General features: G+C 48.5%; 2 protein-coding genes across 7 annotated transcripts; one reads left to right on the forward strand and one right to left on the reverse strand.

The window, feature by feature from the left end:
• P4HTM (prolyl 4-hydroxylase, transmembrane) lies at nucleotides 1-17,822 on the forward strand. Of its 6 annotated transcripts, none has more exons than XM_026088074.1 (8): nucleotides 1-84; nucleotides 9,575-9,765; nucleotides 10,782-10,878; nucleotides 13,074-13,236; nucleotides 14,869-15,054; nucleotides 15,577-15,667; nucleotides 16,251-16,374; nucleotides 17,545-17,822. In XM_026088074.1, exons 2-8 carry the CDS (start codon nucleotides 9,685-9,687, stop codon nucleotides 17,760-17,762), a joined length of 960 nt encoding a protein of 319 aa, XP_025943859.1. In that variant the 5' UTR covers nucleotides 1-84; nucleotides 9,575-9,684; the 3' UTR covers nucleotides 17,763-17,822. The 6 variants fall into 6 exon arrangements, with proteins under 6 accessions (XP_025943859.1, XP_025943854.1, XP_025943858.1 ...); XM_026088069.1 differs by lacking the exon at nucleotides 1-84 and adding an exon at nucleotides 7,402-7,488; XM_026088073.1 differs by lacking the exons at nucleotides 1-84; nucleotides 17,545-17,822 and adding exons at nucleotides 7,402-7,488; nucleotides 16,923-17,179.
• Nucleotides 91-7,413, reverse strand: LOC112976632 (secreted frizzled-related protein 5-like). The gene is made up of 4 exons (XM_026088075.1): nucleotides 7,065-7,413; nucleotides 5,845-6,017; nucleotides 4,407-4,493; nucleotides 91-3,531 (listed from the first exon to the last, which is right to left on the reverse strand). The coding sequence occupies exons 1-4, from the start codon at nucleotides 7,388-7,390 to the stop codon at nucleotides 3,200-3,202; spliced, it is 918 nt and encodes a 305-aa protein (XP_025943860.1). The 5' UTR covers nucleotides 7,391-7,413; the 3' UTR covers nucleotides 91-3,199.
• Nucleotides 17,823-17,839: the final 17 nt, after the last annotated feature.

Consider the following 17,839-nt stretch of genomic DNA (forward strand, 5'->3'; position numbering starts at 1 on the left):
AGCCACCGATAGGCATCACGTCTCCCACCGTTTTGCATGCTGTTCTAGACTTATCTTTTATTCTGGCTGCTCTGTGGCGTACAGGTACGCAGCATCCTTCTTTCAAATATTTTAAAGCCTTCTTTGCCTTTCTGTCACCTTACTGTAACTGGTAAAATCTCCTTAATTGAACATTTGGCTCAGTATAGTCTGGAAATCCATTAAGAATATACAAATTAATCTTTTGGCACTAATGATTACAAARTTCCTAATACTGCAAAGTCATAGAAAATTTGTTGCCTCTGAAGAGGTAACGCTGAGAGTCTTTTAGATGCTTTCACAAAAAAGTAAGAAAAAGTTTTCCAGATTCTGAATAGATTATGGAGATTGAAAGCTTGGCCATAAATCAGATAGGTTTCTTATTAAACACCTTTAATAAGTATCTATAAGAAATACACAAAGCTTGTTTATCAGTTCTACATATGTGCTACTCATGGCTTGCAAATTCATAAGTGGTTTTCTGTCCTGACATTCAGTAAACAGACGCACAGTTCTGGAACTGATATCCTTCAATGTTCACAAAACCAACATAATTACCAGTATCACAGTCTGGGGGGATCAGTCCGGTTTTCCTATCGCTCCTGCTTCCAGCTTCTCTGCCCTGATACCACTTATGGAAAAGAGTTAATCCTGCCCTGCAAGGAAGGTGCTAGAGTTGATAAAAGGCAGGCAGCAGTAATCTCGCAGCTTTTAACTTGTCACTCCAGCACCTCTGTCAGGTTCAGGGGGAAGCTTTGCTTTCTGTGGATGAGATCAGGGAAGATGCTCTCCGGGGCAGTGACGGACATTCGGCATTTTGGTCTCTGTGCAAGTCTGCTCTCCTTTGTCCCCTGATAGGGGGTCCTTATTTAGAAGTGTCAGCTTGCAAGACAGCTCTTATCTCCCAGATGAACCTGCCGGGAGCCAGCGCTGACTTAAAAAGACTTCCAGAGACTTCTTTATCTATGCAAACGGTGTCGATCTAAATCAACTGTTTTAAAAACTCGTTTGTTGCATCTCTTTTGTTTAAATTAGCTGAAGCATATATTTAGCTTGGTTGTGATAGACAAACTGAAAGTCATCAGCAAAGAAGGGCTCTTAAATTCTGGGGAGTTTATTTAACAAAGTGTTGTGGCCTGTGAGGGGCAGTTCAAGGAAATAAGTGGCTGGTCTGGGACCTTTGCGTTCAGCAAAGCAGGCCATAGTGGGACTACGGAGCRGATGCCTCGTTAATGATTTTATGTGAGCTTTGTGTTTTGGAGGATGGCAGTGGACACCATAGGGGAATTTGCAGTTTGTTTTTTAAAAATGTGGATAAATCATCTGAATTGAACCCAAGCGTATTTCATGGAGCTATGACAAAGTCCCTGCCCTATTTTTTCTTCCCTCTGGCTATGAGACGTCATTTCTAAAGCTCGTAAGTCAGACCATCTGTGCCCTTTTTAGTTAGGAAACACTAGTAATCAAATAATCCTATTAATGGAAAACAAGTATCAGACAAAGCCTTTTCAACCTTCAGAGCTTTATGTGTTCCGTTGTGTTTTCAAAATGCAGTCTGTTCAGAAGATGTTGCCATTACAGAGACCACCTGGCGGCAGATTCTGTAGATTGGACTGCAGTTTGCAAGACAAGGCAGCAGGGAGGAATAAAAATAGGAAATCTCGCTTATGTTTTTCTTCTGAGCCTCGGGGAATAGAAGTAATCACTGCACAAATGTCGGGGCACAGCTGAATTTCAGTACGAGTGTCTGAGCACTCATCTCAGCCGGCACTAAATCTGAAGAGAAAATCTGGTCGAGGGTTGTTGGTGTGCTTTACGAGCACAGGGAGGCAATGTGTCTTCATCAAACCCGGTGGCTCTCTCCACAACTGCGAATGCAGACTTCATGCATGAGGAAGAACACATTTATCCCCAAAGCTGTTTTTTCCTGTGATTTCCTTGTTTCAGTCCCAAGTTTAATCCAGTATAGAAAACTTTCCATGGACAGTGCTTTGTTAGACACTAGCAATCAGACATGTTTTCTCATTTTGGGATTTGCTGTTCTCTGTTTTGCAGTCCGTAGCTTAGAGCTATAGCTGTATTTATCCCTGAAGGTAACTACAGTCAGTACGTACTTGGATTAGAGAGTGATCTGCAAAGAACTTCAGGAGACTGGGTTTTGTCACCCTTTCTATCTTTCCTGCATGCAGAGAGAAGGCCAAACAGATGTGTAATGTTTCTTTTTTCTCCCCACCTCAGAAATGCAAAGAGCGGCGGCTCGGGTTTTGCAGAAGTACCTCCTGCTGGGCTCTGTGTTTGGGGCTCACCTCTGAATGCCCAGCAAAGCTGCCGCTGCAAACCAAAACAGCTTTAAACAGCTGAAGTCCAGTCCCACTCTGCTCTTTCTCAAGGCTCTTGCAGTATCTTCGATAGTTCCCCAGTTACCAGAATCTTTTGATCCCAACTGCATTTCTAATGTAAAAAAAGTGTTTTCCTGTTACTTAAAAATCTTCAGCTATCTTTACCCTTTCCTGTGCCAAAATGGCCATTTCCTTTTACCTGTGCAGATGCCCTCTGACACTCAGAGCAGCGAGCCGTAGGAACAGCCCGAATGACTGCTCAAGAGCGGAGTTTAGCATTCATTTTTTAAGGGGCTAGGCACTGCCTTCTCTCCCCCCTTGATGTACTGCAGGCTGCTCAAAAATAAAGTATTTGTTCCGCTAAATAAAGAGCATCTTTTAGCAGTCAGGGTAACTTTTGTGTAATCTCTCTGGACCTAAAGCAAGCAGGCACTTGAACAGCATCAGTGTTTCAGAGTCGAATGCTGCAGCTGAAATGATTACCAACTTTGATTACGAGAACTGGTAGGAACTGTTATGAAAGGTCTCTTCTAGTTTGTGCTCACCTGCAGATTTCAGTTCACTTTTACTGCAATGTTTGCTCCTACGCAAAGCTGTCCATCGTAAATCCGTAAAACCTTGAGAGAGGAGTGTCACGTCTGTATCCTTAAGCTCTGTCTCATTAAAACAATTTCAGTGATCTCTCAGAGTGATGATCTGTAGCGAGGCCCTTTATGCTGACTATGAATTGCTTTGAATCACCTAAAAACATCAACTGTATGTCTCCAAACCCCCAACTGTCAGAGAAAGGAGTTTTCTAGCTGTAGGGAAGGGAGCAGTTTCTTATTGCCGTGAGGGAGACTTCAGACCTTCCTGCCAGGCTGTTCCGGGCAGCGGTGATGTTTCCATCTCCGCACCGCCTGGTGCAGGTTCCTGTTCTTGTGCCAGGCGTAGGCCTTGTTCACCACGAGTTTGTCACTCTGCGCTTCTCCGCTTACGACGAAGACCCCTGCGTGAGTGCCTCTCATGATGTTGTGAGCACAGGTGGCGTCTATGTCCAGCCACTGCTGGAGCCTGCCAGGGACTGCGGTTCGGAGGAGTGGGCCGTGCTTCAGGACCTCCACCCGGGAGGGGTCCAGGTCAAAGTCGGAGATGGTTGTGGTTGTGTTTTTCCTGAAGATCCTGATTTTCACCACTTGTGGGGGAGGAGAGAGAGATATTAGTTCTGTTTACATTTCTTAGCTCTTACCCACTTCAGTCACCCAAACACACAACCTAACAGGAGGYTTTCTTGCTGTTTCTGTAAAGTGGCAACACATCCATCCAAGCACATGTAATTGCAGTAAACTTGTAAAAGTTCTCATTTGAGGTTAGTGTTTCCAGCACTGAAAACCATTTTTTCRCTCCACTTCTCATGAGGGTGGAGAAAAGGCACATCAGCCTCACTATGTGGGCAGAAACTCTCTGCAGGAAGCAGCCGCACAAGCAAGTGGATGCATCTCAGTCCTGGTCTCATACAAATTAATTTCCTTTTCTCTGAGCTGGGATTTCAGGARATGACATGACTGCCAGCTGCCCAGGACTTTAACTGTCTGCTGTCATGAAGGCYGTGTGCCTGAATTTGGAACAATATCTTGAAGACTTCATGTCAGCTAATTTAGCAGGTTTGGTGCTGCTGCCTGCTCTGGCTGGGCAAGAGAGAGTTGCACTGCCAGGACCGGTGCTGAAGTTTGAAACAGCTCACACGGAGTCTGTCAAAGGTTTTTATGGACATGGATTAGATGTTGGTCTCTACAGGAAAACCAGGGTAGTACTTATATTTAACAGCCACAGACAGAAAACAAATGAGAGCCCACAGAAATAAAGCAGGACTTGGCCCTTGGCACACCATGTAGCTGAGCCGTCCTGCTGCTTAGCAGGTAAGTTGGGAGCTGAAAAAATCTCTGGGATCTGCTGTAAAAGATGAAATTCCTCCAAGTCAAGTTTTTATGGCAAAGCCATTTTCGGTGCCTGCCACTGTTTGGTTGCTGGAGGGGAAACCACTGACTGAGAAGAAATGGGCGTACTCACCAAAATCACTGGCACAGAGGTTTTCCAGGATCTCCCTGGCAGTGCTGGCCTCCTCGAGCTCGCAATCCTTGCAGCTGGCTCGGGGCACTGCTGCAACAGAAATCTGGTTATAACAAACTCRTCAAACTTCACTGCAAAAGGCGTAGCCCCATTTTGAGATCTGAGAGTGGCGGCTTGCGGGTTCAAGTGGTGCTTCCCCCGAGCTACTCAGTCCTTGGAGGGACTGCTCAGGCTGCCGGGAGGGGAAGTCTTGAGCTCTCCTTACTGCTGCCGTGGCTGCCTCCCCGTGACCTGGATCACCACAGGTATTACTTGTCATTCCTTGCTTAGGTTTGTGTTTGTCACCGCATATTGTGGCAGCAGTGAAAAAGCAAAACGAAGATCGGTTTGGATGAAATGGTAAAGCAGTCAGCATGGCCAGACTCCATCCAGTGAGGTTGAAGTGAGGCATCTGTTCTCCCATTGACTTCAGTTAAATCTCCCACCAGTGTCTCCCATCAGTGTCAGTGTTTCTAATGTACAATCTCCTTTTTTTTTTCTCCTACTCTCCTTCCCTCATTTTTTTGGGGGGATCAGCACAGTGGTTTTCAGAGTCTGGTGCTTCAAGATACTTCAGTGACTAGAGTATCCTCAGAAGGGGAGCACCACCCAGGTGTCTGTCCAGGGCAGCCTGTTACTGTTGGGTTAGCTAACACTAATGTAAATACTGATCTGGATGCTCAGCACCTGCTTTTCCTGGAGCAAACGATTGAGTACCAGGATTAGCATTTAGGAGTGTTGGAGAAATCCTATCAAATAACTGCATTTAACAGGATGACCTGTTAGGCAGCAGTGGTGTCACCTAGGCAATAGAAATAGTTGTATGGTATGAAAATGCAGCAGCACTGACACCTCAGCTAATGCCCTGAGGAAGAGAAAACATTCAGGGTGTTTTCCTTCAAGCACGCAAATTTATTTTGGTAGTCTTAAAGATTTTTCTTGTGCCAGTCATGTCTGCAGAATAATAGAGGGTGTTTTTAAGTGGAGCTCATCCCCCTTTGTGTCATTTCCTAAAGTATAAAGAGAAAGTTTGAAAAACACTTTTTTTGTATGCTTTTTAAGCCTTGTGTATAGCAGAAACATGAGGGCTGCACTTCCTTCTCTCTGGTGGTCGGACATCTCGCCACCTTAGGACTGCGTATTAATAACTCTCCCACTGCAGCTGAATGCTGGTCCCRGGTAACTAATGAGCACAGTAGTTTAGGGGGAATAAGCTTTAGTCAATGTTACACTAATTTTCTAGTCACGGGAGGTTCCCAGAGAGAACAAAACTAGAATTTCTAATTTTTTTTTAAATATAGCTTAAACCCCAAAATATTAGGAACACGAACAAGGCCTAGGCCCATCTTTTCACCTTTCAATGTTACACGTGGGAAAATGGATGAGAAAAACACCTTACTTCTCCTGCTTGAGGAAGTTTCATCAGTGGAGACTGCTGAGATGCACAGCTCATGATCTGCAGGAAACTTGTTGCAGTTCAGGATTTCGGGCCACGGGTAACCGTAACAAGCCATAACGGGTGCACAGCTTCTCTTGACGGCTTCGCACAAGCTGCGGCAGGGGTAGATGAGCCTGGGGAGGGAATCAGGATTGCAGCARAGGTTGAGTTTTTCTTGCAGCAGGCTGAGGGTTGAGCTCTGTCACCTTGCTGTCTGCCTCACAGGTTTGCGCTGTGCACTGCAGCGCTAGCAGTGCTATGGGGTGTTTGATGTATTTTGAACACTCAAGTCCAGGAACCAGGCAATTTCTAAAGATGGGAGTGAGATGGGAGCAGGCTTTTTGGTATAGGTGCTTGCTGCCAGAAGCCCTTCCTCCCCCCAGGGATTTTCTGTATTTGTGCAACCAACGGCTGCTTATTTTTGCAGGTGCCCATTTAGATACCTGATTTCCTTAACAGCTCTGTAGTTCGATGCCTAGGCCACAAAAATGAGTATTTGTCTATGCTGCCATCACTTTTGGACTGAGAAAGCCTGTGTGTGGCTGGGGAGAGGTAGCAGTGAGGGCTGCAGAAGAGGTGTATGGTGTGTTGGAGGGAGGTTGGAGGTGAAGCTGTGGGACTGCAGCATGTGGCTCCCGGTGAGCTAGTGTTGTGCGAGAGGTGTGCAGGAGCACACGGGAGCAATGTCTGAGATGGGAAACCAGGGAAATCCCGCAGAGGAATGCAATGTTACTGCTCCTGCAAAAYGAAACGACTGCGGGCTGGTAGAAGTGTACCTGCGTTGTGTGCAAGGCAGAAGAGGGGCCAGCTGAGCTTGTGCGCAACAGAAGAGCGAGAGTATGAGATGAAGACCAGCATGGTCAGTGGGTGGAAAAGCTATTTCCAAGATAATTGGTAACATGAATATGTTTATACGTGGYGTATTTTGATTTGATAAACCAAAAAGGCCGTTTTGGTAATCTGACAGGATTTCTGTTTCCCCTTCAGAAATGTTCATGTTTCGCTTTCAGAGGGARGATCCCTGCTGAGTAATCCCATTTCCCCTCACTGAGTGGAGCAGGACTGCTGCTAAATGACTGCAATGATCAGATTTCACACATTTTCTCTCAGGAGGCAAATGCAATTGCACTGTTGGGAAGTGTTCCTTGCTACAGCTGAAATAACTTGCAAAAATATCTTACCTGTCCAGGCAGATTGGTGCAAAGAGGGAGCAGAGAAAAATCCTAGCATCTGGATGACACTCTCTGGCCAGCAAGGGCAGCCAGCTGGAGGATTGCTGGATCACTTCTGGCATGGTCTCGTGCTCCAGCAGGTTGGGAATCCTCATCTCGGAGTAACCGATGTCGTAGCACAAGGCCATGCTGTCGGGGATGGCCGTGCAGCTGGAGGATCTCCTCAGGTAGCTCGCCCAGGCTCCCGGGGAGCCCCCGAGCAGCAGACGCACCAGCAGAGCCAGCAGCCATGGGCTGCCCGACCTCGAGGAGTGCCTGCGGTGGGCCGTGACCATGCTCGGAGCGAGCCGGGAGCAGACGAACGGGCAGCACACCCCGGACTGAGCCGCTCCTGCCTGTGGGAAGCCTTTTATAGCCTACGAGCCACCTCTCTGTCAGTCCATCCTCATTAAGTGCAGCCCTTTCAGAGCTCTCATGGGGAAGACAATGCTCCAATTTTCATTTGCCAGCGGCCCCGATTGTTTAGATTTTAGCAGGGGTTTGGCTTAGATCAGCAGGTGTGGAAATGAGGGCAGTTGGGGAGGGATGAATGACTTGGCCCATGTGTCTTGGGGCTCTTTCAGCTGAAATTGCATCTCAGTTTGACACCAGTGCTCCAACCCAGCCCCTTTCTCTTGCTCTAGGATTAGGCATTATTTCATAAATCCCCATGTTTTCCCCTCTTTTGTTTTTTGTAAAAGCAATCAAGTGTTGCTCAAAGTCAATTAGGAGGCATTTGTTTAGCTGGATCTGTTGTTGAGCAGGCAGAGAGATAGGATGGTCTCACAGCCAGAAGTTAACTGTTTCAGAGAGCTTTGGATAGAGAGGAACTAATTTGCAACTGTGGAGAAAGGTTGTTTGCACAGAAGATTGCCAGCATTTAATTGGAAAACCTCTCACCTTGCAACCTGTGCAAAAGAAAGCCCTTTCTGGTTAGCAAGACTGCTTGTTTCATTGGGATCCTATTACTACAGCCGAAGAGGGAGATTGTGGCTTCTCTTRCATGTAATTAAGATTCCAAAAGCTTTAATTATTTTTGCCCAGTTTGAGGAACTGGAAATACTGGGAGTGTTGCTTGCGTACAGTTAATTCTTAACTAGTGCTGTGCCATTAACCGCAAACCGGCCAGTGGAGTTTCAGCTCTGAAGCATCCTCTGTTATAAGGACTCTGCCACCTGGGACGGAAATTGTTTCCTCTGAGGCTGTTATGGATGCAACTGGCTGCATTGTGTTGCTGGGGCTACSCAGCAACATCACATTTTCTACAGGGCTAGTTCCTGTCTGTACTTAGCGAGAAGCCAACTGTTTATTGTCGKTTTTAGCATTTAGAGTCGATTTAAGGTCATGGAAGTAATTAACTTTTTTTTTTTTTTCCTTTGTGGAATGCTGCTGTGGTTGGGATATAACGTGTCCTTGGCGCATACCTGCAGAAACGCTAGGGAACTGTGATTTGGAGAGCAGGACTTTAGGCCTAAGAACACTTATATCTCCCCTGCGTTGATGGTTGTTCTTTCCCTCTTCTTCAAAAGTCTCAACAGACAATAATGAGATATTGCCATAGCAATAACAGAAATCAGCCAGAAGGATGTGTTCARCCTCCTGGACCACAATATAGCTGGACTATCGTATGGGACCTTGCCAGCATTTTGCAAGTGCGATTGCATGTCCAGTGCAACCATGCAACTAGAAATCTCTTAGCCTCATAGTCATTGGTGGATTTCTCTAAATTTAAATTTGCTTGGGATCGTGGTTTTACTTGATTGCTGCTGGTGTTGTGCTGCAGAGGAGAGGTAGTGYTGTCAGTGTGCTACCTGGGGATGGAGCACAGCATCCAGAATGTGCAGTATGTTCCCCTTTCGTTTACCTTTGAAGACTATTTTTAATGGGGGATCAAGGGGATGAGTGGGAATAAGTTTGGAAGTTGTCTCCTTGCAGTTTGCKTTTCATAGCAGAGCATCATTTGTGCCAGGTTTCCTTGCAAGGTGTGTGGGTACGTGCTACATGCTATCTTCTCCACATGAGAGCAAGGAAGCCTGAAACCCTGGCCACTGTAACCATTTCCTACTGTGAAAATTTTTGGCTTCCCTTCCTGTAGAGCAGCAGTGCCCAGACCACAATCCACATATAACCCTTTGAAGTGACAATACGCAGTGATTTACATGTGTTTGTTCACTCCCTTGGCTATTGTGGAGATCTGCAAGAAAGTTTAAGGGTTTATTGTGACCTGTGGATCCAAGTGTTTAAGAACTGCTACTATAAAAATACCTGCCTCCAGCAGTTAAGTTGTGCGAGGTCTGCTCTTTTAGAGCTCTTCTGGTAGAAGGATGGATGTGCTTGAATGTCTCATCCCCCTGACTTGTTGGGAAGTGTTTAAATTTTCCTCTGACTTTTTTTTTTTAATTTCGAGTAACCTGCCATTGGTAAGAGTTTCACTGTGACTGTTGCCTTAGTCTCTGTTGCTGCTCACGCTTTTGCTGCAGAAATTCCAGACTTCCTGACAGAGGAGGAATGCAAGCTGATCGTCCATCTGGCACAGCTGAAGGGGCTGCAGAAGAGCCAGATCCTACCAACGGATGACTATGAGGAAGCCATGGAGATGATAGAAATCAGCCAGATGGACATTTTCAATTTGCTGGACCACAATCAGGATGGGCAGCTGCAACTCAAAGAGGTAGAGAGCAGGGTGGCAGACCTGGGCAGGTTTCCTCTGGCTGCGCCCCTCCTCCTGTGGGCTCTTGATTACTCATGTGCTTGAGCAGGCTAGACCCCAGTGTATACTGATAGTATTTCCTTAACTTTACGGTTCGAGTCTTGTACCGGACTTCAGCATGGAAGGGAAATTTCTGGGCAAATGTGCAACAGTTGTGATCCTGCTGGGAGGTAGCAATAGTCCTTGCCAGGAAATGTGTATTTCGAATGTGCTGGGTAAGATGTTCCATATGCTGTGGATTTCTTCTTGCTAGGTGTCTTAGCAAAGTGAATTTGTAGTGTTGTAGGCATGGTTTTGTGAAGCCTGTGGCAGAACTGACTGCATCTTCCCACAATTGACAGGATGTCAGCAAAGTCACCCATATTAATGAGCCCGGGATGAGCACCGTGTACGCAGCTTTTCAGCACCCTTGTTCTGTACAGCAAGATAGACTGGGGTAAACCCTGGCAGTTCAAGGATTTGCTTCCCAGGCTCCCATTTCAGGTGGGGCTGGAGACACATGCTGTTGTGTGGGCAACAAACATTGTGGCAGTATGGGGAACTGGCACCAGGGACAAGCTGGTGCAAGGCTCCTTTCTCTGGAGGCCAGAGCCTACAAAGAGCTCTCCGGCATACTACATTTCTGCGTCCCTTAGGAGAGGGAGTGTTTCGTTCCAAGGCCTTATCTCAGATAAGTAAAAGCATTCACTTTCGTAATCAGTAGTTTGACTTTCCCTTCAAGAGAAAGAACTGTGCCCTCTTTGTCTAAGGACTGGTTAACTGAGTCCCAGCAGTCAATTGCCATGGCCTAAACTGGAAATAACAGCAGAGATCCTTGTGGCTGTGGTTGCCAAATGATTCCCACTCAAATCTTTCTGCAGAGACGTGCTGAAGTCTGGCTGGCTGCTGTTCCTCAGAGGACACTCTGCCAGGCCTCAAGCAGGGAATCATTAGCGCTAGAAACTAGTGCCCAGTGTTGATCCAATTCTGAATTTCAGGTGCTGACCCACACCCGCCTTGGGAATGGCAGGTGGATGACCCCTGAAAACATCCGGGAGATGTACACGGCAGTCAAGGCCGATCCTGATGGGAACGGTAAGAGGAGCTCCATGGGGATCGTTTTGTCCTCAGCACACTGGACACTTCACACAGCGCTGCAGGGAAGAGCAGGAGGCATGTCCAGGCCCAGGCCTGTTTTGCTAGATGTGTTCTTCAAAGCAAAATAATGCTGCTGTAGAGACCTTCACAGAAAAGTAAAATCAGCATAAACCTCCCACCCCTTCACCACCAGTCTTAGAGGTAGACTAGTCCCCCTGCCTGTTGAGGAGGGTGGATCTTGCAGAAACAGGACCAGAACACACAGCTGTGCATTCCCTGTCCCCTGCACGAGCCCATGTCAGGTCTGCTTTAATTTGTGCCCTGCCATAACAGGATATTCAAGGTGCACTTCTGCTCCGTTGTCCTCTGAGGCCGCGCCATCTCTCATAGCGTAGCTCTCGTTACCTGGGCTGCAGGTTTAAAGGTGCTTCCTCCACTCACCCCTCATTTTCAGGGAGACTTCTGCAGCAGGCTGGGAGAGCTSCTTTGAACTTCACTGGCTGGGTAGGGAGGGCAGAACAGGTGGACGTGGGGTCTTGTTGGTCAGCTTTTGGTGCTGCCCTCCCTCTCTGCTGCTGCAGAAAGTCTGTGTCCCAAGCAGCCACTTCCGCTCCTCCTTCCGCTGGTCTCCCAAGGGCTCCTGCTGGCCCGAACATGCACTCTAACCTCTGCTGCTCTAATTAGAGTGTCCTCAATTAAGCAGCTCTCCATTTCCTAATCAAATTAAGTGAACGCACAGGCTGTGCACACACTCTTCCAGCAGCCTGGCGTCAAGAGCTGCCCAAGAGGAGTCAAAGCAGTACCCATGTGAATGTCTACATATCTGGAGAGCATCCCATGCCTCGCTCCTCCGGGTTGATGGCATTCTTGGCAGGGATAGGAGCGGATGACTAGTCGTCAGTGGCTTTTTCCACCATTCTGGACATTAACGAATGAAAAGTCCTGTTAAAGTGCTCTTGGCAGGACCTTGCTTCCAAAGTGCTGCTTCCCTCCATTGTTACTTTGGTTTGTGACACCGAGCGGCCGGGTCACAACCTAGATGTGGCACTGCATCGTCAAAGACCATGGCGAGTAAGGGGAAGTGGGGACAGGGAGATGTGAGCGGGGAGCTAGATATAATAATGGTGAATAATTTGGTCATGACTGCCGGTACCTGGGGAAGTGTCCCAGGCTGACCTCGGTGACTGGTCCTTCCTCCCTCCTGCCTGAGGGTGCTCTGTGCCCAGGAAGCAGCAGCAGCAGCAGCGTATGTGCTGCCTGAGTGAGCTCCACTCACAGTCCGGGGAGTTGCTGCCTGGGCACTGGGTCCTGCAGGCACTTTGTTCTTCTGGTTTGAAGTTAAACATGTTGCGAGGTGTCTGGATGTGTGCTCGCTGCTGGGCTGCCCAGTGCAGCGCTCTGCCTGCTTTGGTCTTGGGGACCTGGTTCCCAGTGACAGACTTCCCTTCTCCTCCAGAACAGGGAAAGAACAAACGGTAAGGATTTTTCTGAAGTTGGCAAAGGCAAAAATCCTTCCCTTGCCAAGTACAGTTGAGTGCAAACAAGAAATACCCATTTTAGTGGAAGCCGCTTTTTACCTCTCACTTTTTTGTTACTCCTATTTATGCCAGATSATGCTCTGTTGCATTTCTCTCTCGTGTTTTTTAATTATACAAACRCAGAACCTCCTGCTTGTTGATTGGGTTTGGTTTTTTTAGAATAACCCTAAAAGGTCTTGTAGAAAACGTGGACTGAGGCGTCCCACTCTGTTTTGAACCATGTCTATTTAAATATTTAAGTAACAAGCCCCTCTATGGAGTCAGCATACACAGATTTTTTGCTACAATATTGCATATGTTAGAGGTGTAGTAATTTCTCTTTTCTGATGGATTGTTTTGTGTTTTAGGAGCTTTTTAAAGTTAAAAATTGTATTTTGCCTGTCCCAATTCTGAGTCTCCGCTGCAGCTGAAGGCTCATTTCTGCATGTTGCTGTATGCCCTCCACTCAGCTACAGGCATCGCTGGGATCGGCACTCTTGTGCATGTGGGGTGCAGCCCTTGGTGAGCTACAGTGGTGGACACTTAATGGTGTTTGTTTGAGGAAGGCAATTTCTGCAATGCCCTCAGCTGGCAGCTTTGAGTTCAGGACACGAAGAACCATTACCTACAGGTAGCTGCACAAGAGTCACCCTGCTTTTTGTTCTCTTCCCATAGGTGTGCTGAGTTTGGAGGAGTTCAAACAATTGAACATTCATGATTTCCACAAATACATGGGAAGCCAGAAAGTGAAGATGAGTGACTTAGTGCGGAACAGYCAGCACACCTGGCTGTACCAGGGCGAGGGGGCGCACCAGGTCATGAGAGCCATACGGCAAAGGTAAGGGCTCCGGCCAAGCAGCCGAGCGGCAGACGGGCTTGTGCAGGCACAAAGGCCACCTGTGCTGGGAGATGTAGTGGGAGACTTGTTAATATTCACACTTCCTAATTGCGTGAAAGCCTTTGGAGTATAAAGAGCACCGAACACAGGCATGAAATGGGGAGAGGAGGATCTCAGTAGAACAAGAATTTGTATTGTCCTGTGGAAAAGAGAAAAAAAAATCAAACCTTTCAACATCTCCATTCACTTTTGGGAACAGCCTTACAAAACCAGGAAGACTTGGCATTATTTGACACAATTCATTCCAATTAGTAAATGAGCTTACTGAGAGAAACTGTTCATTTCCAATGCTGTCTGGGTGCCAGTAGTTGCTGTCATTTGCTTTAGTTACTCATACATTTCACTGAAGCCTGTCCTAGCTGTTCAGAAGTGACTTTTTAACAAGCACGATTTTATCTAAAGTAAGTTAAGTTAGCATAATCTGCTGAGCACACATCTAACAGGGCGCCTCGCGGCAGATGGGAGAGCCTCTCATCTATCCCTTCATCTTGGATTTGATTATTGGGAAGGGTTGAAATCCAGCACCCAGGCCAAATCATTTAGCTGTGGTGAGTTTCAGATAATTGGCTGGGGACTCTCTTGTTCTTGTGGTACTGGTCCTCGCCCAGGACATGGGTGGGTAAAATCTGTCCCGAGGCTTGAAAATGGCTGGTGGCCGCTCCTTTTCTTCAGTACGCTCCAGAGGGAGAACGGGGTTGCATATGGCCTTGGTTAGAGCAGAGACAGTGGGTGCCACCGGCTCTGTGCCAGCTAGCCAGGGCACACAAGCATCAGCATGTTGCTTTTACGCTCTTTGGTTTGTCACTGCTAGAACACCTCTGCGGAAGTGGAAACTTGGTGCAGAAGGAGGCTCTTAAAATCCTCCATGGGACCATGCGGTGCCTGGATGGGCTCTGCCATCCTGATTCGGTGCTGCACCTCCCTGTTCCTGTCCCGAGGGCTTCACCCATCTGGATTCTCAGAGCTCTAAGTGTTCTTTGGCAGGTCTCGAGAGGTACCTGCTTGCCTTGGGGATGATCTCAGATGTAGCAGCGGAAAAATCCCAGAGCAGGAGGGCTCCGGTCTCCTTGATCACTCCCATGCCCCTCTGCCCTGGGGGGAGGCTGTTGAAAAGGCAACAGGGAAAGGTGAGTTAGGTGACCAGAATATTCCTAGAGCTAGTCTCTCCTTCACTCTCAGTAGGAGCCCTTTGCTTTGCTAACTGTCCCCGAGGTCTGTAGGTGGTGTGCAGGAGTCCAGAGAAGCAATGAGATGGCACATGAAGGCTCCAGGGACACACACAGAAGGGATCTTTCTGAGCAAGCAGTCTTCCTGAGAGCAGTCCTGCTGGAGATGCACCCTTCGTTTTTGTTTTTTATTAACCTTGACAAGGAGTTTCTGAGCTGATGCTGATGGTCCAACAGATCTGTAAGGACCTAGTTATCTCCTGGCATGCTTGCTGCAGCCCATCCGTCTGTCCGGTCTGTTGGGGAAGGGGGTTATCTTTCTCCGGATTTGTTCGGTGCTCGGGAGTAGAGGCTAACCAGGGTGACTGTGCTTTCTCCTCACCTGTTCTGCTCTCCTCTTCCCCAGGGTAATGCGCCTGACTCGCTTGCCCCCAGAGATTGTGGAGCACAGCGAGCCCCTCCAGGTTGTGCGGTACGACCAAGGAGGGCACTACCATGCCCACATGGACAGTGGCCCTGTGTTCCCTGAAACTGCCTGCAGCCACACCAAGCTGGTCGCCAATGAAAGTGCTCCCTTTGAGACCTCATGCCGGTAAGTCCTGCCTTGAAACCTTGGGGTAAGGCACAGTGGTTGTGCTATATATCAGGTCAGGGCATTGCAGGGGTCAGTTTRGAAGAAAGCTTTTTAAAGACTTACCTGGAACGTGCTAACAGAAAGAGGTGGAGAGCTGGTTCACCTCACCTCATGTGGGACTCGATGCTCAGGTTGCAGGCTCAGAAACCAGCTCTGGAGATTGCTGGCTTAAATGGGTTTGAAGGGGCAAGTGGGTGAATCCTGCAGGTCTACAGGCCAGTGAGAACAGCGTATGCTGGTTCTGCCGAGCTACTGGGTTGTCCCTGCCAGATGCCAGAATTGCACTGTCGGCATTGTGAGTGGAGATTTTCTTCATTGTCCTTGTCTTGGCCTAGGAGAGAAGCTGATGTAAACCATGTGTCTTGTGATGTCTTGGAGGAACCACTGTATGTATGACGGAGGGGCAGGGTATGGACGGCCACCACACATCTGTTGTTCTGGTTGTGTCCCCTGATAGCCACTCCATGCTCTCTCTTACAGCTATGTGACAGTGCTGTTCTACCTGAACAACGTGACTGGGGGAGGCGAAACAGTCTTTCCTATAGCTGATAACAGGACATATGAAGAAATGGTAAATGACTCTCCTACTCGTTACCCCTGGGGATTTCACTGTTTCCTGACTCTGAGTCCCTCTCTGAATGTCTGTATTCACTGTGGCTGCAGAAGGGGTCCGGAGGGTGAGGTTGGCAGACACTAGCCTCTACAGCTAGAACATGGGAAAGCTGTGCTTCACCTGCTGTCTTCTGCTCAGAGGCCAAGGGAAGATGTGCAGGGCTTTGACAGCTGCAGCTTTCCCCGCTTAGAGATATGTGAAGCAGTCTGTGGCCCTTGCTGCCATAATGCAGGTCCTGCTTGCTTTTGTATCTGGGCAGGTTTCCTCAGGCTAAGATAAGTCTTCACAAGTATATTGTGCTCCTGCCAAACCATGTGTTAAGGAAAAAGAAGTTGCTCAGAACCAGTCTTGGGCTTCCAGGGGGCTGAAATTGGCTGCTCCGGATGGATTGTGAAAGCCCCGTCCTGCCCAGTGCCGGCCTAGAGCTGAGCCGGTGGAGCGTTCAGGCAGACGACAGGATGATGGCTGGCAGTGGAGGCAGCCCAGTCCACGCACTTCGTTCCAGACCCATTTACCATCCCTTTTCTGTGTTTTTTGTCAGTCTCTGATCCAGAATGACATTGACCTGCGAGATACTCGGAAGAATTGTGATAAGGGCAACTTGCGAGTGAAACCTCAGCAAGGCACTGCTGTCTTCTGGTACAACTACCTGTCGGACGGAGAAGGTAGCATCCCATTTCAGGACTTGGCTCTTGCGAGGGATAGGGCTGCACGAGGTGACAGCCATCTTCTATGGGTTTTGCTGTGGCTGGGTGCTCAGAGGAGAGCCAAAAGGGGTGGTAGTTGCCTTCTAGTGGGAACTTTTGAATCTATTTGTCACCAGCTGGGTAGGAGCTTCCTGGTTCTGAAAGGCCTTTGTTTACAGGCAGTAGGTCAGTGGATCCTGATGGCTTTGGGGGACGGGACTAGTTAGCAAACAAAGACCGTGACTGTTACCAGCCATTGCCAGCTGCCTTCCTTCCCGCTGTGTGAGCTGAAACTCCTGCTGGAACTTGGTCCGCAATTCAAAATGTTTCACTGATGTGGTGTTGCCCAAAGGGGTGGGGAGGGGAGGTAGACAAAGGCACGGCCATAAGCTCTGTAACTGTGCGAGGCTCTGCTGTGCTTGGGGCTTGCTCCCGCCGTATAGCTTAGCTGCAGCCTGAYGGTATGCTTGGAGTGGCTGTTTTTCTCACAAAGTTCAGTGCAATTTTTTCTCATCCTTGACATTCAGTCAGGCTGGGGGATAAAGTTGGATCTTCCAGGCTGTTGGTGAATATGACTCCAGAGTGTTTCAGTGACAGATTTTGAGCACTGGTGGGAAGAAGGCATGTAGTATCCCACTTCTCTTGGGAGCAGCCTGTGTTTCTATCTCTAGAAAATCCACAGAGGAGATCACAAGGCCAATGTTTGGGCTGTTGGATAGTAATGTCAGGACCATCATTGTCCTGTAAGAAGAGCCCTGTTGCAGTATTTTTATGAGCAAATTGTTCCTAGATAGAAGGCTGCTGATGTGAGTCTGACACAGAGAAAATCCGTGGGACCTCTATAAATAGAGGAGCTGCTGAAATGTGACGTCTAATATGGCCTTGAGGTTCTGACTTCCCAAGAGGCCTCCTAGTGGCAGCACTCATGCCTTCCATCCCAGCCTCTGCTGTTGAGAAAAGTTGAGAAAAACAGCAGCTGTGATACAAAATGTAACAGCCCCTGCTGCTGAGTGGAGACAGGAAGCAAGGAGCAGTTGCTCATGCTCTGGGAGCCTGCCCTGGAGCACTCCTCCTTTGGCCTCCTTTGGTAGCCTTAAGGGGGAGGGATGCTACTCCTTGCCGCCCTATGATACTGCTTTGCGCTCGCAGGCTGGGTGGGGGAGCTGGACGACTTCGCCCTGCACGGAGGCTGCCTCGTCACCCAAGGGACCAAGTGGATCGCCAACAACTGGATCAACGTGGACCCCAACCGGCGGCGGCAGCTGCAGTTCGAGCAGGAGATGGCGCGCTACGCGGGGGCCGAGGCGGGGGCCCCGGGCGAGTGGACGGTGGATAAAGCCTACAGCGGCGTGCACGTGGAGCTGTAGGGCCGGGGGCGGCGGGCTCAGCCCAGCCCCTCGCCCGGGAGGCGCGGTGCAGCGCGGCGCGGGGGGGCCGGTCCGGC

Source organism: Apteryx rowi, unplaced genomic scaffold, assembly GCF_003343035.1.
Source record: "Apteryx rowi isolate R43461 unplaced genomic scaffold, aptRow1 scaffold_75, whole genome shotgun sequence".
NCBI lineage: Eukaryota > Metazoa > Chordata > Aves > Apterygiformes > Apterygidae > Apteryx > Apteryx rowi.

Bases quoted from the DNA above. Each gene is read 5' to 3' on its own strand.
- LOC112976632 (XM_026088075.1), bottom strand. From the start codon at position 7,390: ATGGTCACGGCCCACCGCAGGCACTCCTCGAGGTCGGGCAGCCCATGG. The intron at 4,494-5,844 runs GTAAGGTGTTTT...CTGTTGCAGCAG, and splicing joins AACTTCCTCAAGCAGGAGAA to TGCCCCGAGCCAGCTGCAAG. The intron at 3,532-4,406 runs GTGAGTACGCCC...CTCCCCCACAAG, and splicing joins CCTCTGTGCCAGTGATTTTG to TGGTGAAAATCAGGATCTTC.